The following is a 27,500-nucleotide window of genomic DNA, read 5'->3' on the forward strand; positions in this document are numbered from 1 at the left end:
TCAGACAAAATACCTGTGCTTCCTTAGTGGTGTTGACATTTACAAAAAGCAAGGCAAAATTTTTCATGACATTTACGTGTTTCTCCAATGAAAGGGAGAAGAGGTTTCACTGTAAATACTTCTACTGTATATTTATATTTATGTTTATTAAGTGGATATATTTAAGAAAGTTTTATCTACAAAAGGATTCTCTTTACGGTGCAATAAAGATTGGCTGAGGGCTAAGTACACCTTAGATTTTTTTTTACCTACAAAACTACGGAGTAATTACTTAAAAGATGAAAGTTATGTAACAGGTTCTTATTTCAAAAATGTTTGAGTTTAAATACCTACATAAATATAAGGAATTTAACTGTAGATCTACTATAAAAAACTGGAAATAATTCAAAACCAAACTGCAATGGATTACGATAATCTTTATGATTACGAGTCAAGTGTAATTATAAAATTATCATAGTCATTGCAGGTAACAAAAATTATTCACAATTCATATTATTTACAATTCACCTTTATGGAAGAGTAAAGGCTAAAGAGTCAATCAACTGTTATATACATTCGGCTATTTTACTATTCTACCTTCTACTTGAGGTAACGAACAACCGGTTGAACTCTACCTATTCTTTATTGATAACATACTTTACAATAAGAGAAATCTACGAAACCCTATACTGTTAATTGACAAAGGTTTCACTGTAACAGCTCACGTTACCATGACAGTAACGAATTTCATGACAGAAACAATAAGAAAATCTCAAAGTTTTATGTTATTCAGGAGAGTAGGAGGGTATCTATATGAGAAAGAAAAACGATCTATTTTAACATAACAAAGGGCTTGGAAGCGCCTTTAGCATTACTACCACAACAACGGGAGCGATTCAAGTCTATCGCGTTATTCAACATACTTCAAGACTACTCATTTTTAAGGGAGCATTCCTAGTTCCAACAACACATGCATTCATCTTTTCGTACTCTTTCATGTATTCCATTTTTTGCTTATATCGCCTCAAAAAAAAAAAAAAAAATGAACGAGTAACTTATCAGCTTCAAACAAAACATTTTTACAGTTAGATTTTAGCTGACTTTCTAACACATCAATAACTCCTTAATAAACCGATTTCCAAATTTTAAAATGAGTCGTCACAAGTTTAAAATGCTCTTAATTTTTATAAAATAACTTCCTACACCGAAACACACACGCGTACAAATTCACAGCCTCTTTTACTATTAGACACGAAACTAAACCTGTAATATCATTACAAAATGGCCCCAAGAGATTCCCCCTCAAAATTCTTTTTCGAGCACGCTCAACAATTAGAAAAAGCAGAAGGGGGAGAATGGAATGGTCCAAAGCCCGCTGAAATCCTGATGATTATGAACTTTCGGGGTAGGCCAAAGAGTCGAGCGGGAGGGGGGTCTGATCTCTTATACTTACGATCTCCTTTCATTTTCCCCTTTTCAACTCTCCGACAGAAAAAAAAAAAAACTAAAAGTCTAATATCTTCTGTCTCGAGAACGGCTGAACAACCAGCGTCTAAGATGGGGAGGTATACACGCGATTCTTAAAACCATCGACCCTTAACGTCAATAACCTATCAAGAGGTTTATTACATTATTTGCCTCGGCTTTGATCTGTTTTTCAGAAAATTCTGTTCGGGATGGCAAGGTTAGTCAGGTCACATGGGAGTGAATTTAAACGCAGCCTTCATGTATGTGTTTTTCCATCGTTAGTTTTAATAAACATACCTACTTTTGAGGGGTATTTTATTAAGGAACAAAGTCTTCATGAAAATTGTTAATAGCATACATACAAAAGACAAAAAAAAAAAAAAAAGAAAAACGAAGGGTTACTCAAAAACAGAATACTCAAGAAAAAGGGAAATACAAGTTTAGCAGAATAAATAGTATCAGCAAGTAGTTCTACATGAGTTTATAATATCATCAACAATTTAGTGCCAAATGAGTCAGGCCTATAGACTTGGTCAAAAGATCAAACAGGCAGCACAGCTGAAAGACTGAAAGAAGGGTTGCAGAAAACCCCATCCCAGAAAGCAAAGGATCAACGAAGACGACCGTGGAAGAGATCAAGGGGCAGAAGATAATATAAACAGGTCACAGGAATGAAAATCATATCACAAGGACACCATGAAGATGAACAGCATGAGCTATGGTAGGCTAAGAGCAGTACTGTGTAACCGGATCATTTGCAAAATGTAAATAGCAAAAATTCCATTTAAAGGGTCCTTTTCTCCTGTCACCACTCTTCAAAACGAGCAAACATTCATATAGAACAAACCTACAAAAGTAATAATTTCCACATAGAAGGTCCATGAGCGATATAAAAAGAGAAAATAAAGCTAAGGAAACAACAGATTTGAACAAAGACAAATTAACAAACAGCAGGCATGAAAATCTGAGAAAGAAATGATACATGCACCTTACGGTAGTAATGCAGCCTATCTTGCGTTTGTGAGCTTACCTATCAGTAACAACTATAAAGGGGAGACTGTTCAGTGGTTTTAAAGGCCAAAAACTAAAGACCTCTTGGAGTGGGACAACGTTGCACCTTAACAGAATGTAAATGCTCAATGGTGGAAGCTCAAGTTACTCGACAACCAACATAGGTTACATTGATGTCGACGGCACGTATTTACAGTCAGCTTACAAAAAAAAAAAAAAAAAAAAAAGGTGGGGGCGTTATAGTTCTTGGGACGTAGTCTCTAATTACGTTAATGAAAACTCCTTTTGGAAACAGAATTCAACGGAACATTTCTAAACATGTCTTCGTTCAGAAGTTTGGCGATCTAAAACCTCAACTGGTACAGACTCGGTTCTTACTCTCCAGATATACATACCACAAGCTCACTAGTGATGGTAATCTGGGAGAATTTCGTCAGTGATTAAAGATCTTCAAATGAACACTGCTAAATAAATCTTGATACTGGACTATTTCATGATAAGGCTACTCTTTGCATTCGAGCATTTCAAAAACAAAACCCCTCTCCAAATTATTCTTCCCCGACGGTATTCTCAAAAACCTCTCTTCCTCTAATGATCCAGTGTACAACTGAACACATCTTATAATTTTCATCTGTTGCCCTTTTAGAAAATCCCGTCCAACATGTTTTCATAGTTTAACTGAAGTCTCTGACCACTTAGTAATGTCTTTTCATGGTTATCCTGACACAATCAGGAGCATTCGATATATTCATTTCAATAAAAGATAATACCAGTAGGACTCCGTCTGTACGAAACATCGACCAGTTACTGTTAGTTACCAAAATATTATCTTCTAACTTACTATACATAGATGAGATATTGAGTTAAAAAAAATCCTGACTGGTTGAATAGGCAATGCTAATCAGATTGATAATATAAATGCAAGGACGTATTACAGGGACATATGAGTTGTAATGAAATACAGCATTGTATTCCATTTCTTTCTTAAATAAAAAAAAAGCTGTAGGACAAAAAATATTGATTAAATCGTGAACAGATTTGCTAACCCAAATATGATTTACATTACCACCAATAAAATATCAAATATGAAAAAGATATTTACACACTAATATATTAAAAACAAAAGAAAATCCCAGTAAAATACTGTTATCAACCTACATACTAAACTAGAATAAAGCCATAAAAATTTTAAAAAGTATATTACAATGTCAAATTTAGAAGCAAGGCATATGACTTGAAAATGATCTCCCGATATCCTTTACTACGATTTCACCCGATTCAGTTGTAATTTCTATCCTGTTCCAGATGCACGTATATATAAATTAAGCATGGCATTTCTTTGCCCATATGTCACTCTGCCTCTAATAGATAGTGACGGACAGATCTGCCGTGTCTCTTGTTAAGCTAGAGATATAAATGCATGATGGTTAACAAAGTGGGCCCCTTGGAAATTAATTCTACTGTGGATGCCGTAGACCTACAATGATTTGCACCAGCTTCAAGAGTGCCGGAATGAAATATTTGACGTGGTCAACTATGCAAGAATTATAGAGGCGTTTTGCCCTTTGGAAAGAGAGTTATGATACGGCCACCAATCTGACCTGACTGAAGATTTAGCAATCTTCATGAACCATTACTCTCGTCCAGCGGACAAGTTGCGAAGGGTCACAGGGTGCTTTAACTGGATCCCTTTGGACAACACAGGGAGCAATTCTCGGTTCTAAATTGCTGAATCTGCAGAAAAATGAGTAATCCTCGAAAGTATATTTCCCTAATGTAACATTTTAGTACCAAAAATCTAATGGAAACAATCTACACATAAGTCACTTAATTTTTAAAATTTTTTAATACCACTGGCAAGTTAGAGAACTACCAAAAAGTGTCCTTAGGTGCTGCCCAAGAGCAAGAGGCCGTGCCGGCACAAGGATATCTTAACCTAAAAAAAGTGTCCAAAGAAAGTGGACTTTGGTTTATGATTGTACAATTACAGCCTCATTACATTTATTTCGTTAAATAAAATTTGACAATTCTCAGAATGGTAGAACTCTTACGGTGTGCAATGTTTTTCTACCTTGCTAAGTAACCAAAGATAATACTGCAGAAACGAAGTACTCATCGGAAAGTCATCATAGCGTTTTTCTGTACTAGTCATGTTCTGATACTACACGAGATGAGAGTGAAAGTGAATGAAGTTCAGTAATGCAGCTGAAATGTGAGTGACGCGAACCGTAACTGCGAAAAATTTTTCGAAGCAGAAAAGCAGCCGAGGGATTTGCTATAGTCTAGAGTAATTCGCGTTTTCAATTTAGGCCGCAGCGGTCACGTCACCAGTCCACCATCCAAACTTCCTGACGAAGAAAAGATTTACTACAAACCTACGAACTTGACAAATGGTTTGATTAAGGCGTGATTCCATGAACGCGTATGCATAAACATTTTTCACTGTCTTTTATGAATTTATGATTATGGGTTCTATGTATGTTTAAATGCGTCCATGGATGTATATATGAGTGTTTGTTTGTTTGCAGAAACGGTTTATATGTCAGAGGCAGAGTGCGTATGTCAAGGGTATATGAGGTGTACGGGAAGGTAGATGGGTTTGTTAAGAGTCTTTTTATGTTTCTGTTGTAAAGCGTATCGTTCTCACACATTCTGTCTTTATCTTTCTTTCAAACTTTTCGCCCTGCATTTAACTTCCGCCTGCTTTCGAAAGCATGTACCCTCTTCCTCCGCTTAATCGGTCAGAGGAATAAATGGAAAAAATGGAAAACAATACAAAATAAAAATACACCATCGTAAACTTTACTTAGATGACCAGAACAGATGTGACACCAGCTTATAATACCAAATAAATCTAATCATCAGTGCTACTTTGTTATAATACGAACTCTTAAGAATAGTTTCTTGGTTTTAGAAATTAACGATACTTGACCTCTTTAAAGCAACATTACTGTCACCAATACCGCTGCTTACCCTCACTGTCATATCTGTTTCACTCTCATTTTCTTTCATATGCTCATTAAGTCACTAAAGTTAAATCTCTCTATATCAGACCTGCTTGCTTTAAATTGATCGCGGATACCTGGGAACTGACGTATCAAAGAACTTAAAATCTGCTATGAACCATTTTAATTTCTTAGGGCAGACACAGCATACCTTTGAACATATTACTTTATGCTTCCAATTCACCTCAATGCCTCGAGAACCATCATGCATTCACACTTCAAGTTCTGTGGAGACTACTCTAAGTCTCAATGAATAACAATTTTTGTAGCGTTGCCGTTTCTGACCTATAATTTAATAACCACTGAACAATGTAAGGACCTATCACATGCAAGGTTCAGGAGCTTACGAACTTTAAATTTTGATTGTAGACGAAACATTACAGTCATCACGAACTAAACGAGAGCCAGTCAATTAGGCACCAAACATTCATCAACTGGAACCTGCAGAGCTTACTGATCTTCCATTGCCCCTCCCTGCCTTCCTCACAGAACAATTTTTTGTAATTTCGAAAAAACAAACAAACACATTACGAGGTGACCTGATTCTCCCACGGCATGTTGATCAGCAATACAGCTAGAAACCTCCCTGTTTTAGTCAGTTTCAAACCGTCAACAGTTTCCGGGAAACACCTCAAAGACATAAAAAAAGTTTGGAAAAGAATTTAGTATCTATTGTTTCCAGTATTTTACATTTTTCTCTGGCTACGTAGCTGAAGTGAAGGTGCTGAAACCTGGCTGAAATAATGTTTATTTCCAAAATAGACAATCATCATTTATGATGGCTGTGTTTTCCATGAAGATTCGAAATTTTTTGCCTTGTACATCTGGCAAGGACATAGAAATAATGAATACTAATATTTACTACTTCCGTGCCCTTGGCAGACGTACAGCACAAACAACTTCGAATCATCTAAGAAAAGACAGCTATCTTAAATGATGATTGTCTATTTTGGAAATAAACATTATTTCAGCCAGATTTCAGCGTCTTCACTTCAGCTAAGTAGCCAGAAAAAAATATAAAACACTAGAAAGTAAAACTATCAGAGAAAAGAACTGTCAGCACCAGGGACCTATAACCAACAGATTTGGAAATGATGCAGCAACACTAAAACAGCCATTAAAACATTTCGCTGCAAAAACTTATGCAAATCTCAACACGTTCACCTCAAGTCGATAAAGCCACCGTGCATGAGGAGTCAATTTTGGCTTGAGGACGAGCAGTCCTAAAATGGTTATGAAATACATCTGCTTCACATCTCGATCATTATTCTGAACCATACCAAGCACATCCAGGTCAAAAGGACTGCCTGCATACTGAAGGTTGTATGACATAACCTACCAATAAACATGAATATTTCTGCATTCTTTCCATTTTCTTGTTTACGTATCTCTGTTAGTCTACTTACCTCTCTCTCTTTCTTTACATATATATCTTTGAATATTCATCACATACACCGTGATTTTTTTTTGTTCACAAACATTAAGCTAGAAACGTCGTTTATTATCTAATTCGCTCTGCGGGAAGATTACCGAAGGGGAATTTTAACTGATAAACGACTCGGCACCTGAGGGATTCGAACGCCCGACAGTACAGATCGACGACTTTCAATGACGGTAACCATTAGGCTGTCAAGAGACAGTCTAGTGGTTACCGTCACTGAAAGTCGTCGATCCGTACTGTTGGGTGCTCGAATCTCCCAGGTAACAAATCGTTTATCAGTTAAAATTCACCTTCGATGATATTCCCCAAGCAGAGAGACCTGGATATTAAACGACATTTGTAGCTTAATGCTTGTGAACATATATCTTTGTAAATAAAGATACCTAACATGGGGGTGCTTATCTATTGCAGTTACATTTTCTTTATCCGTTCATTTGCAAAACCACGTGGCATCAACTCAAAACATACTCATACAGTTCGTGAACACAGAAAAATGACTATATCGCATTGCTCATACACGAATACAAATATGACATATCGCATTGCCCATACATGAATACAATTATGACTATATCGCATTGCCCATACATGAATACAAGTCTACATACGTAAAAAGTAACCAAAGTATGATTTGGAAAAATTCTGTTTCGAATTTGCCAGAGACACTAAGCGTCTATGAAAGTCAACGTTGCCATCCATTCTTCATCAAGTTAAATCGCCAATATGAATCTTCTTTACAATTGTACTTCCTCATTTATCAATTTAGTAAAAGTAAACGAACTAGCAGCACGATGATACTAATGATTCTCCCCGCAAAAGTGCATAATTTTTGGGGGTACAATGAGAAGTGCAACTTTGAAGCGATGAGTCTATGATAAGTTCTAAGGGAATGCGCCTTTAATTATTCCCTTTCTCCGGATGCTGCTGTAGAATATGATTTGTGAATCATAACAAAGTCGCACGTACGATCCTCTATGATCAAATGTACAAACATCAAAGGGGTAGGAAGCTAACTTTCTTCCTCATAATTCGAAGTTGTTTTGTAAACATTTTAGATAAAAAAAATTTAACAAAGACCCCACCTATCAAAATATTCCTCAAGCTAAGAATCACAACTAAAACATTATCTCTCTCTCTCTCTCTCTCTCTCTCTCTCTCTCTCTCTCTCTCTCTCTCTCTCTCTCTCTCTCTCAGAGAACGCATCCACCCAGACAACCATATGCCGAAAGCACCCAATCTAGAACCGAACTGCGTGGTCACAGGTTGTCTGGCGCCAGCATCCCCTACCATAATTACCATCCTCATCATGCCATGCCCCAGGTGAGTGATAGGATGCTCACCTGAGTGGGTGTGAAAGATGAGCAATGTTAGCCAACCTCTCCATCAGCTGAAAAACGAGGTCGAGGAACTCATACTTGGAGGCTGACGACGAGAAGGTCGTGCACATCAGGAGGTGGACCTGGATGATAGGTAAGAGGGAGCCCAAGGAGGACAATTGGCTTCGGAAGAGCTTATCTTTGGCTTCGTATTGCCTGGCGGTGGAAAACAAAAACAGTTCTGCAATTAGCTCTCTAGCAACTCACAACCGGCGAGCAAGAAGTCGTGCTGCATTCTTTATCTAAACTGGCAAAAGAAGATAAAACAATATCAATATGGGGAGGGGGTCATTACGTGGAAATATATACATATTTATATTCATTGCACATTTACCTCTGTACACAGCTGGCTAAACCGCGAGCACATACACAGACATATCACAGACACGCATACGCTATGACAAAAACAAAATCACGAACACTCACATTTACTTCTATAGCAGTACGCACACTGGTGTCTGCCGTTTGTGTGCTGCTAAAAAGCGGCAGGTATCTGAATTCATACTCACACATCCACGGCCAGGCACACATAGCACAAAATGTACAAACATATAACACAAGCTCAGCCCTCTGTGCGTGTGTATGTGTGTGCGTGAGTGTGAGTGTGCTCTCTTCTGTTTGCATACATAAACTACACATGTATGCACCACTGTAACAGGTAACTAACTGAAAGTAACTGTCAGCTTCTGACCTATGGTCATGTCAATAATCAGAAGCTCATTATAATCAGGGTCTTTCTCTCATTCCATCCTTCACATAAAAAAAGCGACCAAGCACTGACAAAACATAAACAATCATAAAATAATACTTCCCCTTTGAACTCTATGTAGCGAGAAAGAGATTAAATCACTTTGAAGCAAATGTCGGTTCAAACTGCTTTCAAGACAATTAGTAAACATTGCTCAAATCCTTGCTTCGAATTTATTTCCACAGAAGATTTTCATTTATGTCCATCTGAATTTCATTAACTGATCAGAATTCATATAAGGGCAACATTAATTTCTGGAGAATTCATATAAGGGGAACATATAGTTCGTTGAGAATTCATATAAGGGGAACATATAATTCGTTGAGAATTCATATAAGGGGGACATAAAATTCCTTGATAATTCATATAAGGGGAACATATAATTCCCTGATAATTCATATAAAGAACTCATACAATGGGGACATATAATTCCTTGAGAGTTCATATAAGGGAATATATAATAACTTGAGAATTCATATAAGGGAATATATAATAACTTGAGAATTCATATGAGGGGATATATTACTCCTTGGTAATTCATATAAGGGGGACATATATTTCCTTGAGAATTCATGTAAAGGGTACATATAATTCCTTGAGAACTCATATAAGGGGAACATACAATTCCTTGATAATTCATGGAAGGGGGACATATAATTCCTTGGTAATTCATAGAAGGGGGGCATATAATTCCTTGAGAATTCATATAAGGGGGACATACAATTCCTTGAGAATTCATGTAAGAGGATATATAATTTCTTGAGAATTCATATGAAGGGGACATATAATTCCTTCATAATTCATAGAAGGGGGACATATAATTCCTTGAGAATTCATAAAAATGGAGACATATAATTCCTTCATAATTCATAGAAGGGGACATATAATTTCTTGATAATTCATATAAAGGTGACATATAACTAATTGAGAATTCATATAAGAGGGGCATATAATTCCTTGGGAATTTATTTAAGGGGGACATATAATTCCTATAATTCCTATAAAGGGGACATATAATTCCTTGAGAATTCATACAAGGGGACATATAATTCCTTGATAATTCATAAAAGGGGACATATCATTCCTTGAAAATTCATATAAGAGGGCATATAATTCTTTGAGAATTTATTTAAAGGGGACATGTAATTCCTTGAGAATTTATTTAAAGGGGGCATATAATTCCTTGAGAATTCATGTAAAGGGAACATAATTCCTCGAGAATTCATATAAAGGGAAAATATAATTCTTTGACAATTTATATAAGAGGGACATTTAATTCCTTGAGACTTCATATGAGGGAACACACAACTCCTTGAGAATTCATATAACAGGAACGTATAATTGCTTGAGAATTAATATAAGGGGAACATATAATTCCATGAGAATTCATGTAAGGGGACATATAATTCCTTGAAAATTCATATAAGGGAACATATAATTCCTTGAGAATTCATATAAAAAGAACATATAATTGCTTGAGAATTCATATAAGGGGACATATAATTCCTTGAGAATTCATATAGAGGGAACATATAATTTCTTGAGAATTTATATACAGGGAACATTTAATTCCTTGAGAATTCATATAAGGGAGACATAAAACTCCTTGAGGATTCACTTAAGGGGGACATAAAATTCCTTGAGAATTCATATAAGGAGAACATAAAATGCCTTGAGAATTTATAGAAGGGGAACATATAATCCCTTGAGAATTCACGTAAGGGGGACATAAAATTTCTTGAGATTCATAAAAGGGGGCTATATAATTCCTTTAGAATTCATGCAAGAACATACAATTCCGTAAGAACTCATGTAAGGCGAACGTATAATTTCTTGGGTTCCTTTGAATAAAAAATAAAACAATAATCATGTAATTACTGCAATTCGAAGTCAAGCAATTCAGCATGTTTACTAGCAAGGTTCGGTAACGAATTAACAGTTTACCTGAATGTGTCAGGTAATTACGTTGTAATTAATATCCACCTGCTTTACATAGCAGCTTCGTGAAGTGTCACCTAAGGGAATATGAGATGCACCTCTTGTGTTTCGTGTCATTTGGGAACATGTTCGTGTTAAAGAAAGGTCAATAAAGGTCAGTCACCGTGAGTCTCATTTTTTGTCCTTTAATATGCTGTTATGAAATGAACGTCCTAATATATCTACATGCCTGCAGACGGTTAAATGACGATAGGAGAAATGTTAAGTTTGAAAGACAACACGAGGGTGAAATGATCAAGATTCAGACACAATGTAATGCTAAAATCAGTGGAAAATCAGAAAGTACAGGGGAGAATTAAGAATAAAACAGTGAAGTCCATAAAGGAAGTGGAGTCTTAGAAACGCGTAAGTAGAAGAAAGAATGACACGGGATTGTGAAATGAGAGGAAAAAAAAAGGAAAGTTCGATGAAAAGGAAAATATAAAAAAAGGGATGAAATATCATTCCAAAGAACAAAGAAAGATAAAAAAATGAAATTAGATTTTAAGAATGATTGAAGATGGTTTTGGGAAAAGTTGAATCAGGTGAAGGAAAAAACAGTAGTGAAAAAAAAAAAAAAAAAATAATATATATATATATATATATATATATATATATATATATATATATATATATATATATATATATATATATTATATATATACCGCACCCTTATACCTGTGAGTATATAAATGAGAAATGTAGAGCAACAAAGTACAAGAATCCATTGGAAACAAAAAAAAAATTGCTTGCATGTAAACAAACCATCTTGATGCAACTATTTATTCACACTAAAGCAAAGGAAATAAGCGAAAGAAACTAGAAGTGAAGAGGGCCAGAGGAAGATTTATGACACGAGATGGAATTCAAGGAAGGAAGGAAGGAACGAACGAACGAAATGATAAAAAAAAAAGTTGAACGACGTGATGAAAAGTAGAGTGAATATGGAAAAAGGAACATTATAAAAATGGATATGCAAAGATCATAACATATATTTACATACCTATATATATATATATATATATATATATATATATATATATATATATATATATATATATATATATATATATATATATATATATATATTCTTCCTTTTTCCTATTACTCAACCCTCTCTCTCATCTTTCGCTGGTCTTTAAGCCTTATCTGATTCACTGTCATCTTTCCTCTCTCTCTCTCTCTCTCTCTCTCTCTCTCTCTCTCTCTCTCTCTCTCTCTCTCTCTACATTGTACCATTGAACGTCACCCCTTTCGGTTGTATTTATTTCCTGTCCGCTTCAGTACACATTTCGGTCTTTTCTTTTTTCCTTCTCAGATTCTTTCCTCCTTTAGTGGACCCTCCTCTCTCACCCTTCCCTGTCTTTGCTATTCTTCCCATATGTAAGACACCTTCACCATTAATTCCTGTTTTCTCTCCCTTACAAATTTCTAGTAGTGTTTCGCCTCTCTTTCAAGAACCTTGCTGTGTGCATGATTTTACTATAATACCCTTTCACGTTTCTTGCTAATTAATCACCATGTATTTTCTTTCCTCGTCGAGTAATACATATATTTTAAATATAAGTCTGTGTATACAGTATATATATATATATATATATATATATATATATATATATATATATATATATATATATATATATATATATATATATATATATATATATATGTGTGTGTGTGTGTGCGTGCACGTGTGTATATGTATATGTAATATTATATATATATATATATATATATATATATATATATATATATATATATATATATATATATATATATATATATATATATATATATATATATATATATATATATATATATATATACATATATATACACACGTGCACGTACACACACACATATATATACTGTATACACAGACTTATATTTAAAATATATGTATTACTCACGAGGAAAGAAAATACATGGTGATTAATTAGCAAGAAACGTGAAAGGGTATTATAGTAAAATCATGCACACAGCAAGGTTCTTGAAAGAGAGGCGAAACACTACTAGAAATTTGTAAGGGAGAGAAAACAGGAATTAATGGTGAAGGTGTCTTACATATGGGAAGAATAGCAAAGACAGGGAAGGGTGAGAGAGGAGGGTCCGCTAAAAAGGAGGAAAGAATCTGAGAAGGAAAAAAGAAAAGACCGAAATGTGTACTGAAGCGGACAGGAAATAAATACAACCGAAAGGGGTGACGTTCAATGGTACAATGAAGATAGGAGAGAGAGAGAGAGAGAGAGAGAGAGAGAGAGAGAGATGACAGTGAATCAGATAAGGCTTAAAGACCAGTGAAAGAAGAGAGAGAGGGTTGAGTACTAGGAAAAACGAAGAATTGAACAAAAAGATATAAAACAGAATTATGGAAGGACAACAAAGGAAATAGGATAAAATAAAGCAGAATGGAAAAAGGTTAAAGAGAATAAGAAAAGGAACGGCAAAATGACGCAAAGAAAGATGGAACAATGATTATGGGAAAATAAGCGACAAATGCTGAAAGATTAGGAACGCACAAGCGTAAGATGAAGAATTAAATGATGAGGGAAGTTTTACAGAAAATAATGGCATGGAATATGGCAATGAAATGTGAAAATGGAAAGTAAGAAAGTAAGTGATAGAGAGACGCATATGGGAAAGAAAGAATGTAAAGGAAGAAAAAAGAAGGGCGGGTGGAGAAGGGACTGATAATTCAAGCATTGCTCTGCCTTCTTTCAATTGTCAATGAAAGGACTAGTAAAAAATGGATGTGATCAAGGCAGAAGGTTGAAACTGAGAATGGTTGACAGGAAGATGGAACTAATGCCGGAATGGAAGATGGGTCTAATTCAGAGCCTGGAAAAGTAGAAGAAAGGAATTCCATAGACTTCGAGGTAGACGGAACGAATTGTGTTCAAGGCAAGTGATATGAGGAGTGTTAATGTCGGCAGACTAAATTAAGGATGTCACGTGACCTCCTTCAGGTACTGGAGGAGTAAGCAAAAGCTATGGTAAAAAAGTTTGTGTGTGTATACACACACACACGCTATATATATATATATATATATATATATATATATATATATATATATATATATATATATATATATATATATATATATATATATATATATATATATATCAGTTTAAGGAGTCAGGAGTCAATCCATATCTAAACCCATCACACAGGGAAGAAGAGGACACATACAGGTGTACCAGCAGATTTTATTCCAACGTTACGTAATTTTTTCACATAATTTTCGTCTTATTTTTAATTACGAAACTTTGGAATAAAGACAACTCAACATCTGTGTTTGTGTCCTCTTCCTTTGAGATGTGTATATATATACAGTATATATATATATATATATATATATATATATATATATATATATATATATATATATATATATATATATATATATATATATATACACACTTTGGCATGAGGAAGACGATGTTGCTTATGAATGGATGGAGGAGGGTAAATGAGGGAAACACAAATATCCAAGAATACTAGGCGGAAAAGGAAATAATTCTGAGGAGAACGGAAAGGGTCAAATACCAACAGAAATGCAAGAATAAAAAACTGCAAAGGAGAAGATCGGAGGTGAATCCGACCAAAGACAATGAGGAAAGGTGAACTGGCAGAACTGGAGAGTTAACAGAATAAGACGACAAAATATGAGTATGAAATTGATCATAAAAGATGAGCGTAAGAAACAATTTCTGAAATTCCACTTTTCATAAAAGCAAAAAAACAAAAAATATAATAAATAAATAAATAAATAAATAAATAAAATAAAAAAATATAAAATAAATCTGAGAACTAAAAAGTTCGGGCCAACCTCCACAACGAAGTTGTCAAAACGTGAACCACATTATAACTAATCTAAGACCACGATCAGTACAAAGTATTTACTAAGTATAATTGACAGCCATCTATCGTCACATTAGTTACAGAGCAAATAAAAGTATGGCGGACAGACACAGACAAACAGAGAGGAACGTAAAGACAGTGAGGAACATACATTCAAACGGACAGACAGCTAGACAGGCAGAGACAGACAGACGGGAAGTCTTTAATTCTTTTCAGTGAGGCCAGAGAAACGGTGAGTTGGTATAATGATAATAACAACGACATAAAAAATGCTGAACCAAACCAAAGTTAAACTTGGAAGAAAAGAACTTCAAAGGTAGAGAAAGTCAAAAAAGGGAGATGAGCGTGGAAAGACGAACTGAAAGATGGATGAGAAAAGAGAGGAAAGCTAAAGGAGGATATGAAATCAAGCAAACTAGAATTACAACGCCGAGACGATGTAATGAAGGTAATAATGATAAATTAAGAAAGCTTACTTGTAAGTACAAGGTTAAGCATATAATTACTGTAATAAATATTCAGAAGAAGGATTTAAGAAAAATACACAATACGAATGGTAAAAATACACGTCAGATGAAACACGCACTGCAGCAGTAATTTAAAGTCAATGTAAAAAAACAAATCAGAAAGAAACCACTACGAAGGGAAATTATAAAAAAAATGAGAAAATGAGAAAAAAGGAAAGCGAGAAGAAAGGATAGAAGTGGAAACGGTGCAGAGAACAAATGCAAGGGTACAAAGGAATTATAATAAAAAACATAACCGATGAAAAAGCATTACAGAAAATGCAGGACAAATACAAAGAGAACTGATAGAAAATCAGGAGAGAGAGAGAGAGAGAGAGAGAGAGAGAGAGAGAGAGAGAGAGAGAGAGAGAGAGAGAGAGACTTCATTACGGTTTACAGGGCGAAACAGTACGATGGTGTTACTGAAGAAAAATCTGAACGGAAGAAAGAAACAAAAGAATACAGATTACACTCAAGGGAGAAGGATCAAAACTGGAAAGGTGGGAAGAGGCTACCGAAGAAGAACAAGAGAGAGATGTGGACACACTGAAAGAACTGGTTGAATTGACTGATGGATATGATTGATTGGTGTAAGAGCACCAATGGTACTGACGGTGAAACTAATCTCAATAAATCAAGAAAAATGACAAAACAAAAACAGCAGGGGAAAAAGGGGAAAACGAATGAAAGGTGAACAATATTAAAAAAAAATGAAAGAGAAAACATATTAGAGTAAAGAAATATTTCAAAACAAGAGAGTTGTAGTAAAGAAGTCTCTTCCCCATCGCAAATCAGAAACGGGAAAGGTACAAGATGAGACGGAAAGGAATTGAGATAAGGGAGAATGGCCAGAATAGGAGGAAGCGAATGACAAGAGGTGGGATATCGATAAGAAGGAAAGAAGGAAAAGGGGAGATACGACGAGGGGAAGGAAGGCCCGATTGCTAAGAGAAAGAAGGGTCAGGAAAAGGAATAAAATTATGATGTATTCGTGACATGAGTTGAATAAAAAATAAAAGACGAAAGATTCTTAGGAGGTGACGATAGAAGAGAAATTAAATCTTACTGTGAAACATTTAAGCGTGGCAGGTGGAAAGTAGATTAGTGAATAAAAGGATTGAATAAAGTGAAGGTAGAAAAGGAAACCACGTTAAACGAAGTAAAGATGTACGAATAGTGAGAGTGGAAAAAAAAGAGGAAGGGAAGATCAAAATAATCAGGCAATACAGGGAAGAAATGAAAGCAGAATGGACTTGAGAAAGTGGATGGAAAAAAAAAAAAACAAAAAACTCCTAGGGAAGGTAAAATGAAACAAACAGATTAGAAAAGTTATTTTGGATGAGGAAGAAAATACCAGAAAGATGGAGGGAAATTATAGTAGTATGGAGGAATGTCTGGGGAAAATAAGATTTGCCGAAAATGGAAAATGGGATGATGGAAATTTGGAAAGGCGACCAGAAGAAGGGAAGGGAAGAGTATAAATGTGAAAAGAATGTTTCAAAAAGTAATTTGTTAGGGAAACAAACTGCAGAGAGGAATAATTAAGAAACTGTGGATTACAGAAACGTCTGCCTGAAAGGGAGAGGGAAAAATATTACAATATTAAATAGAAGAGGGAATCATAGCATTCTAAATGAGGAATAAATGAGAGAAAGGTGAGACAAGGCAAGAATGAAATGGCCACAAATGTCACAATAAGATCATGTCTCTGGAAATAAAAAATAATGAAGAATTGAGACGTCACTCGAAGGAAAGAATGCAACAAAAGAGATAAGTTATTAACGTAAAATATTTGTGTGGTCATTGATATTAATCCTAGATTTTGAGATCTGATAACGTAGTAGTGTTTATATTTGTAATGGCGCCTATCAAAAGTGTTTTGTAAATCTCGAGCAGCTGCATTTGAAGTAAATTTTGTGAAAGTTTTCACAAGTTTGTAAGTTAAAGTGAATTTTACTTATTATTACCACGGTATAATAAAGTGTATTGACGGATTTTTGCCTTAGTGAAATTGTTTTTGGTAAATCTTTTGTGTATTTTTGTGTGTTCTTGTGTTTGCAATCTCTTAATATATCATATTTTATATAGTGGTGATTTAATATTTATTTACTTGACATTTTAAATATTTCTTGATAATTTAACATTGCATACTTGATTTAATTTTCATTTACTAAGATTTTCTTTTCAAACCTTAAGTAATTCTTGATAGTTTAAATTTTGCTTGGCTGATTTAATTTCGTGATAAATTAACCTTTGTAATTTAACTCAAGAACTAATTAAATTTTGTTGTTGTTTTGAAGTATTAGCAAATTTGTTCAGATTGTGAATTCTACTTATAAATTTTGAATCTAAAAATAAAATTTTGTATTTAGAATAAAAAAAAAAATAGTGTTTCATTTACTGACCACCAGTGAATAGGATTAAATGTGTGCATAAGGGAAAGTGATAAACATGTTTTGTTCCTGTAGTTTTGCTGAAGTGAATTAAGACCAGGGAAACAGTTAAAGTTGTTTGATGGAGTCATGCCCTTTTACTATAGTATATTTCTTGTTTAATAGTGGATACCTCACACTAATCTTAATAAACTTAGTGTGACTCTTTACGTGATTAATAAGCTTTTTACGGGATCACTGTTGCCTTTAGAGTACTCAGTCGTAATTTTATTATTATGAGAGTTCAGGTATCTGGCTGAAATGAGGTAAATTTTTGAAATCTGTGATTAGTTGTGTAATAACCAGGTACTTGGAACACATCGTGTATATATATATATATATATATATATATATATATATATATATATATATATATATATATATATATATATATATATATATATATATATATATATACATACAGTATATATAATCAACACGCAATCACGTGTGGAACAGAAAATTATACATATTATACTAGCTGACAACCGGCGCTGCCCGGGAAGTCTCTGAATGACAACCGATAAACTCACCCTCTCTCTCCATCACTTTTCCCTCTTTTTTTCTCCCTAACATCCCCTCTACTCTCTCTCTCTCATTTTTCCCTCTTTCTCCTCCCTAACACTCCCACTATCCTTTCCGTCACTTCCTCTCCCTCTCACTCTTCTTTCTCACTCTCTCCCTTTCTCTCTCTCTCTCTCTCTTTCTTCTCCATAACACTCTCTCTACTCTCTCTCTCTCTCTCTCTCACTTCCTCTCCCTCTCTCTCTCTCTCTCTCCAACCATCCCTGTCTCTTTTACTCTTTCTTCTCCCTAACACCCCTTCTACTCTATCTCTCTCTCTCACTTCCTTTCTCTCAATCTCTCTTTCTCTCTCCAACCCTCCCCGTCTTTATCCCTCTTTCGTCTCCCTAACACCCCCTCTACTCTCTCTCTCTCTCTCTCTCTCACTTCCTCTCCCTCTCATTCTCTCTCTCTCTCTCTCTGTCACCCCGTTCCCAACCCCCCACCTCTTTGGTGCCATTGATGTCTTACCCCAACAGTATTCTTTTCCAGATAGTAAGTTATATGTATACCGAAATTAGATATGATAAATTTGTAAAGTTATTGAGTCTACGGGCATAACCAGCCCCGTTTCACTGGTAGAACCAGCCCCTGTTAAAGGAAAGCCCTTCCACCCCAACCACTTTGGTGACCTTTGGTGCCCTTTGGTGCTCGTGATGTCTTACCCCTACAGTGTTCTTTTCGAGATAGTAAGCCATATGTATACCAACTTTGGTTGATACTGCTCAATACGTTTCAGAGAGTATGTGGAACATAAACACACACACACATACATACATACATGCATCCATATATATATATATATATATATATATATATATATATATATATATATATATATATATATATATATATATATGTGGAACAGAAATCTATGTATATACTATTCACCAACCTGGCGCTGCCTGGTAAAACTCTGAATGACAACCGATAAACTCTCTCTCTTTCTGTCTGTCTGTCTGTCTCTCTCTCTCCAAGTCTGCCTCACTCTTTCCCTCTTTCTCCTCCCTAACACCCCCCTCTACTCTCTCTCTCACGTCCTCTCCCTCTCACTCTGTCTCTCTCACGTCCTCTCCCTCTCACTCTGTCTCTCTCACTCTTTCCCTCTTTCTCCTCCCTAACACCCTCTCTACTCTCTCTCTCTCTCACTTCCTCTCCCTCTCACTCTCTCTATCTCTCTCTCCACCTCTCCCTCACTCTTTCCCTCTTTCTCCTCCCTAACACCCCCTCTACTCTCACTTCCTCTCTCTCTCTCTCTCTCCAAATCTCCCTTACTCCTTCCTTCTTTCTCCTCCCTAACAACCCCCCTACTCTCTCTCTCTCTCTCTCTCTCACTTCCTCTCCCTCTCACTCTCTCTCTCTCTCAATCTCTCCCTTTCCTGTTAAGATAGTTCCTCGTTGGATGAGTCGGTAGAATTCTCGGCTAGCACTCTGCTAGGCCCGAGTTCGAGTCTGCGGCCGGCCAATGAAGAATTAGAGGAATTTATTTCTGGTGATAGAAATTAATTTTTCGGTATAATCTGGTTCGGATTCCACAATAAGCTGTAGGCCCCGTTGCTAGGTAACCAATTGGTTCTTAGCCACGTAAAATAAGTCTAATCCTTCGGGCCAGCCCTAGGAGAGCTGTTAATCAGCTCAGTGGTCTGGTTAAACTAAGGTGTACGTAATTCCTGTTAAGACAGTTGCTTCAATTACATTGCCCCGCATTGTTGACATTTTATATTTCACCCCTTCTCACCCCTATTCCTATCTGGGCTGAACTTGGAGTCAAAGGGCATCGGAAGTGTCATTATTAACCTCACCGACCCCGAAAACTATGGATTAGACACTAATATCTGTCGTTTTCGGTTATTTTTACATGTCACCCCTTCCCTGTTTGGTGCCAGTGATGTCTTACCCCCACAATATTCTTTTCCCGATAGTAAGTCATATGTTATACTGAAATGAGGTATGATAAACCTGTAAAGTTTAGTTAGTTACTAAGTCTACGGGCAGAGCCAACCCCATTTCAGGGAAGCCTTTCCCAGTTCCCACCCCCACCCCCTTTGGTGCCCTTTAGTGCTAGTGATGTCTTAGCCCCACAGTATTCTTTTTGAGATAATAAGTCATTTGTACTGTATACCAAGTTTGGTTGGAATTGCTCAATGCCTTTCAGAGTTAGTTGTGCTGGAACACACACATACACATACACACACACATGCATACATACATACATCCATACATACATACATCCATTTATACATATATATATATATATATATATATATATATATATATATATATATATATATATATATATATTATACATACACACACACACATATATATATATAAGATGAAATATAAAGAGTTGCAAAGTAATAGATGATAACACTTGCAAAGTAATAGGATAACACTGGAAGTAAAGGAACTGTGACAAAAAAACTGAAAAGAATTAATGAACACGGGAATGAAGAAAGAAAGGAAACTGCAAAGTGGAGCCAAGATAGAAAGAATGTGAAATGGTAACGGAGAAAAAGGATGTATAAGATAAAGAAAAATCGTAAGCATCACAAGAGGAAAAGGATTAAGCACTTTGGTAAAGCTTAGAAGGTGAAAAGCACAAAAGGAGAGGAGAGAGGGGTGGGGGTGAAGTATTAGGAGAAAAATGCAAACAAGAAGGAGGAAAACTAGAGGGGATGATATCAATGGTGAAATAGTCAGAGTATAAAGAGATGGAGAGACTTATAAATTGGATGGGATATTTGTGTAACTGGATATTGGAATTTGCCAGTAAAACAAGACGAAGCGTGGGATGCGGTCACTGAAATTGGGAAAACTCTAATGGGATGCGGTCACTGAAATTGGGAAAACTTCAATGGGATGCGGTCACTGAAATTGGGAAAACTTCAATTTAAGTTGGAAGTTAATGATCACTGAGGGGGACAATGGACCAAGCAGGAAAACTCGGAATGTCGTTCTGGATTCAGCTGGTCTTATGGCAGCACGGGCTCTTGCTCTCGGGCAGCCCCGTACCTTAGGCTGAAACCCTCCCTGAATTGCTTTAGTTTCAGATGCAAAAATAATTAAAAAAACAATACGAATGTAAGAACTGTAAAAATCGAAGCAAAGAATCTGCAACGGAAACATAAATTTATAATTTCATGCAAGTGGAAAGGAAAAACGGTTATATGTCATGAAAATATAAAGATAAACAGTAACACGGTCGGTGGGAAGAAGACCAAAGCACAAAATCATGAATGCAGTAACAGTATGGTGAAAGTGAGAAAAACTTAAAAAGAAAGCATTCAAGTTGTATATATAGTGTTGGAAAGTAAAGGGCTCTAAAAGGAAGAATCAAGCTAAGAAGAAGAAGTAGAAGAAGAAGAAGAAGAAGAAGAAGATTCAAGATTACAAACACTACAGAAAACTTCTAAGCGTGTAGAGAACATTTGCTGGGATGACGTGATGCAGAACGGAAGGAAAAAAAAAAGTTTTTTGTCAAGCAAGTGTGGCAAGTGTGAACGGCAGCCGGAGGCCTAGTGTGGACCTCCTAACTCTGTCAGACCAACGAAGGCCAAGGAAAGAAAGAGGAGGCGAGATGAACAGATAATGTGGGTGAATAACTGAACATCAGAATGAATTCGGGAGATGATGGAATGTAAAGGAGAAGGAGGAAGGGTTAAGCTTGAAAGAGGCAGGTTTACGCAGTTTTGAAAAGAAGCTGCAAAGAGATTGAGATGAAAAGGAAAAGACGGTAATGAAAGTTGGAAACATAGATAGAGAATAAAGGAAGTGAGAAATGACAGGAGGAAACTGAGGAAATAACAAAGACAAATAATAATTGAAAAAGAAAGAAGTAGGTATATGGTAAAACCTACGATGAAAATAACAAAATAAGGGGAGAAACGAACAATAAAAAAAAATGGCGCGAAAAAGGTGAAATGATAAATACTGGAATGAAAATAAAAGGCGGAAACATGCACAAGAGGATGAAAGTTGGCTCGAGAACAATGGTAAAAATAAAAACAATACAATAAATTAATAAAAACAATAACACTGAAATGTGTAAAATAAAGAATCAAAAGATTAAACAATATAGAAATAAGAACAGAAAATAAAATCAGTGAAAAAAAAATTAAAATATGGAAACATCGAAAAAGACGAGGAAAGGAAAGTTCACGAAAAAAGTGTAAATCAACAAATGAAAGGCATGGTAATGCATGGAAATACAGTATATGAAACACAAAGGCAGGGCAGAAGAGAAATTCCCCAACGAGTAAAAATGTCTCAACCTGCGAAGAGAAACACACAACAGTTCTTCTCGGGACAGGAAAAACGAAAGTGATCATGACGGAGGAAGAAGAGGAAGAAGAAGGAGAAGGAAGAGGCCAATGCCACCAATAAACAAAACAGAAGAATAAAGATAAGAAGAAGAAGAAGAAGAAGAAGAAGCAGAAGAAGAAAAACAGAATATCCTCACCCATCGACTTCCCTAAGAAGACCCTCTTGAGTTCTCCTGACAGTTTCCTGGAGATTATCGGAGAGAGAGTTGATGTTGTGCTTTTCGGCTTCCATGTTTTTCCGGAGTTCGTCCAGCAGCTCCTTGAAGAGGAAGACGCCTTCTCGAACCGTTCCTTGCAGGTCCCGGATGCTCTGCCAAAGAAGGGAGGACACTGAAATCAAGGCGAAGAGACAACAGGCCAGGAGAAGAAGAAGAAGGGCAGTGTTTAAAAATCAAAGGTCTCCTGAAATAAAAATGGGAAGATGAGGTTCTCGTTTTCTATATTTTTCACTGTTTAAATAAACCCAGCAGCAGCTTTAGTAAGAAAACAAATCGAAGCTGTGATTCGGATCATACGCGCATATCCGCACGCGTGTACGCGCACACACAAATCGACATCGGTCGCGCCAGCAGAGAACAGTGTAATGATATGCAGACTTAATGGATGTGAAAGATGAGTTATTTCGCGATGAACGACAACAAAGACGTGACCAGGGAAGCGTGAGAGGGTTTCGTTTGTTTGGCTCAACAACAATAAAAGCAAGAAGCGAAAAGAAATATTCCAGGTTTTGGTATTATCAGTTCCAAAGTACTTGGCAGGTGGCCAAGATCGACCGGGAACCCAAAATGGAAACTTGACGATTTACTACGGGTTCCGTTACTTGGGAAGAAATGTGATCGCTGGGCGAATTGAAACAAAACTCTAAAACAAAAGGGGCGAAGGAGATACACAAATATCTTTCATTTTCCTTTGCTAGGACTTATTTTTTCTCTCTTTTCTTAATAAGTCACCCAAATGAGTGAGTAAATCTAAACTGAAAGCCTGTGAGGTGTAGAGATTCTTCCTACAAGCATTGCCACATCAAAGACTATTTACTGACAGCTTTTAGTTTATCCGCTCTTTCTTCTTTACCCTTATGCTCCTAATTCTTTATCCCCTCACGCTCCCAGTGCTCCTTCAAGAAGATTATCAGTTCGTCAGCCACGTAAACGATGCACATGAAACCACTGGGTAACCTCTCATTCATTTACATGAACAAACAAAAGTTATTTAAACATCATTTGCTTATGTGCCATTACCTTAGTTTGTTTGACTGATGCGCTTGTTTATTTATGGATGATTATATAATTGTATCTGTTTCTCGATTAATCTTTATTTGTTCATTTTCTCCCTTGTTTTCACTACTTCTACACCTGTGCGTTCTATTCTGTCGGAGCTTGCCTTGACACTCAATGGTGTTGTTCCACGCGAATGTTTACTTGTTTTGAATAATAATAATAATAATAATAATAATAATAATAATAATAATAATAATAATAAACTTCCGCATTAAAAAGTGCTGTATTTGTTGCCTGTGCATATAACTTAGACAGTTCCTACTTTTGGAAACACTTCGGCTGTCAATCGTAGTTTCTTATCGAGTCGAACGGCAAATCTAACATTCTTGATTTCACCAATTGGAAATTGGGACCATCAAATTCTAGAATTCCTTACATTCTTCCCTGTTTCCGTTATCGCATGGCCTATTTCTCTCTATGGCCCCCCCCCAAAAAAAAAAATAAAATAAATTGGATTTTGGGTATTTCAAGATTCAATCTGACACAATAAACAAACAAAGGTGTTTTCAAACGCATGTTTCTATAAAAAACTAAAAACACAAAAACAAAAACAAAATGAACTTTCGGTAGACAAAACATTCGAAATCAGGTCTGTCTCATGAAGGAAGAATGACAATGTACAAAATATTCCATTACTTGATGACAGATATCATCTTAAGTGAAAGGAACTTCTGAAAAGACTAGAACGTGAATGGAAGTTTGGAGTTTTGGACATTGATGGCTAAAGCAAAGAAAGTATAATGTACAGAGATTTTCTCATATAATCATAATTTAAGTGATGTATCGATTTTTTTATTAAAGCACAAAAACACGTGCTGGAGATATATATATATATATATATATATATATATATATATATATATATATATATATATATATATATATATATATATATATATATATATATATACATATATATATATATATATATATATATATATATATACTGTATATATATCCACTTATCCTAGTAGAGGGTGGCACCACAGAAAAAATCAAGGATGAACCCCATGTGTACCGAACGTCCATAACACAAGCCGCTTTACTTACAAAAAAAAAGCTCATCAGGAACACTTCGAGACCGCCTACTCAAAGTGCGCCACTCAGCTCAATATTCCAGTACCTCTCCACATGATCAAGCCATCTCAAAGTATATTTAATTAAATATAGTTTCAATTGCTCTATTCTGAACTCAGACGATACGCAATTAATTAATTCAATGTACGTCAGAAGCTGTCTGTAAATCGATAAAGATATTTCAAGAAGGAAGTTGTGATGCAGAACAGGGATTGATAAGTTTTCGAAATCATTCTATAACAGAACGATGAGTCATAGATTAACATTATTCCCTTTCTTGTTATTTATAATCGTTTACAAAAAAAATGCTTCTATTTTTTAATGTTATGGATTTAAATAAGGTTCATAGAAAAGACTATTTCCCATTTAAAATCCCTTCATAAACACTGCAAGTGCTGTAACCGCTAACATTTCGTGACTTCATACACAAGAAAAAAGACGACCCTGCAATTATACAAAATAAAAGCTTTGCACCGTAAAAACAAATGAATGGAAATGAAGCGTAAAAATCAGAACAAAAAGGGGAAAGGGAAACTTCCCAAATAAACCTTAGCAAAGGAGGCAGGAGGCACGTTCATGGAGGAATCTCCGCTAACTTGTACCTGGGCTCCGTCAAAAGGACACTAACGGTGCTTTGCGTCACGAATGAATCATTTCCAGGAGACAGAGTTCTTCTGTATGCTGATTCCAGGCCAGGTCCTGACTCATTCCCCTCTCCATCCAGAAGCATCTGAGGGGAAACGAATCAAGTACTCCGCCAGGGGATGAGGCGCAAAGGGCAAATGAGAGAGAGAGAGAGAGAGAGAGAGAGAGAGAGAGAGAGAGAGAGAGAGAGAGAGAGAGAGATATGAGAAGAGAAAGTGGAGTGCAAAAATTATAAGGAGAGAGCGAGAGAGAGAGAATGATAAGGATGGTGAGAGAGAGGAGAGAGAGAGAGAGAGAGAGAGAGAGAGAGAGAGAGAGAGAGGGGAGATTTAAGAATTCTTACGATGAAGATGATCAAGTCCTGAGGTACCAGTCTGGCTGAGGCGAACAAAAGACGATTGTTTTGCGTCTTCTCTCATCTTCACTTCTTCTCTTCTTCGGAGTATTGGTTTTGGAAGTAAGGGGGCGAGGAGAGAGGAGGAGCAGCCCACGGCATTGCACATTAATCTATGTTAGTTGGCGGAAACGTACATCTAAAGGTAAGCGAGACAAATGAATTAAAACTAAGGTTATTGTACTGAACTGGTTCGCCTTTGAAATTCGTATCTACGTAGTGTTTACAATTCTGAATCACGAGGGTCGCACAACATCCTTCACTTTCTCAGAAGCCTGACTGAATATATCTATCCGTGATACATTTCAAAACTTGCATTTAACCTCCGTATGAATATAGGGCACTGATAAAAGATTTAAATGATTTAGTTTCGACTGAAGATTAAGTAGCTACAAGTACACGATAAGAACTGTGCAAATCTTCAGCATCATAAACAATTTCATGGGGCATGTTTCTCTATACTTAGCTAATATCGTATTTGGAATATACACAAATAGCACAAATATATTTGTACGTCCATCCCTGACCAATTTCTGCATATAAAACGATGAACAGGTATTTACTTATTTATTTCGATGAGTGACAACTTTGTCACCATTCTTATCTAAAACTAAAAGCTTTGAACACGGCTTGTCAAGTATGAAAATTACAGATGAATTTCTAATTTGAGCAAATGATCATCTGCTGCACTCCAAAATAGGTCTGTCAGCTCAGCCCATAAACTCAAGCGACAGAAATATCAATAAGCGTTTATAATAACACAAACTCAACCCTACACCTAATCATCTAATGCCAATGTCCATTAAAACTTCCTGACTCAGAATTATGTATGTAGCAACTCGCATCACAAACGTGATTAATCATCTCAGATTTGTTAAATTTTCCACCTGAGAACTGATGATTGACTGAATGAATCCACTGGCGACAAAAAATTATCACATACACAAACTGTTCACTCAAAGCTCCTTTTTCTTTTGCGTGACAAAGTCAGTAGATAAATATTAGGAACTTGAAAGTCGACCATTCTTATCACTTCTTTTCCTTTTAACTCTAATAAAATAAGTTCATCGTTCGGGTATTATCAAATCTGTTTAACACGAAAAAAAGAAGTCTTAATCAAATGAAAAGAAACTATTACAGCTCACGTTTTGAAATCTTTCACTTTAATAAATAAAAAAAAAAAGACTTTAACACACACGGACGACGAGTTTCAAGTATTGCTCCTTCTAAAGAAGTACATCTGCCTCACACACTTCTCTAGCTGAAGACTTCTCTTACTATACAGTCTTCGACGGCTTTTCAGGTCGGTACTTTCCATACTTATTCTATTTAACCTACATAAAACTGTTCGAACCCACCGCCCGTCCCCCCCAAAAAAAAATCAAACAAAAAAGAATAACAAAATAAGTTAATG

General features: G+C 35.9%; 1 protein-coding gene across 5 annotated transcripts in view; it reads right to left on the reverse strand.

Annotated features, from left to right (window-relative positions):
* LOC136856463 (RING finger protein 207-like) overlaps positions 1 to 27,500 on the reverse strand; it is a 475,485-nt gene that overhangs the window by 28,759 nt on the left and 419,226 nt on the right. For all 5 annotated transcript variants that reach the window (XM_067134358.1, XM_067134351.1, XM_067134345.1 and 2 more), the window contains 2 exons: positions 22,831 to 23,003; positions 8,244 to 8,435 (listed from right to left, as the gene is read on the reverse strand). In XM_067134358.1, the coding sequence (XP_066990459.1) occupies positions 8,244 to 8,435; positions 22,831 to 23,003 (365 nt within the window). The remainder of the gene's footprint in view (positions 1 to 8,243; positions 8,436 to 22,830; positions 23,004 to 27,500) is intronic.

Source organism: Macrobrachium rosenbergii, chromosome 3, assembly GCF_040412425.1.
Source record: "Macrobrachium rosenbergii isolate ZJJX-2024 chromosome 3, ASM4041242v1, whole genome shotgun sequence".
NCBI classification, from domain to species: Eukaryota; Metazoa; Arthropoda; class Malacostraca; order Decapoda; family Palaemonidae; genus Macrobrachium; species Macrobrachium rosenbergii.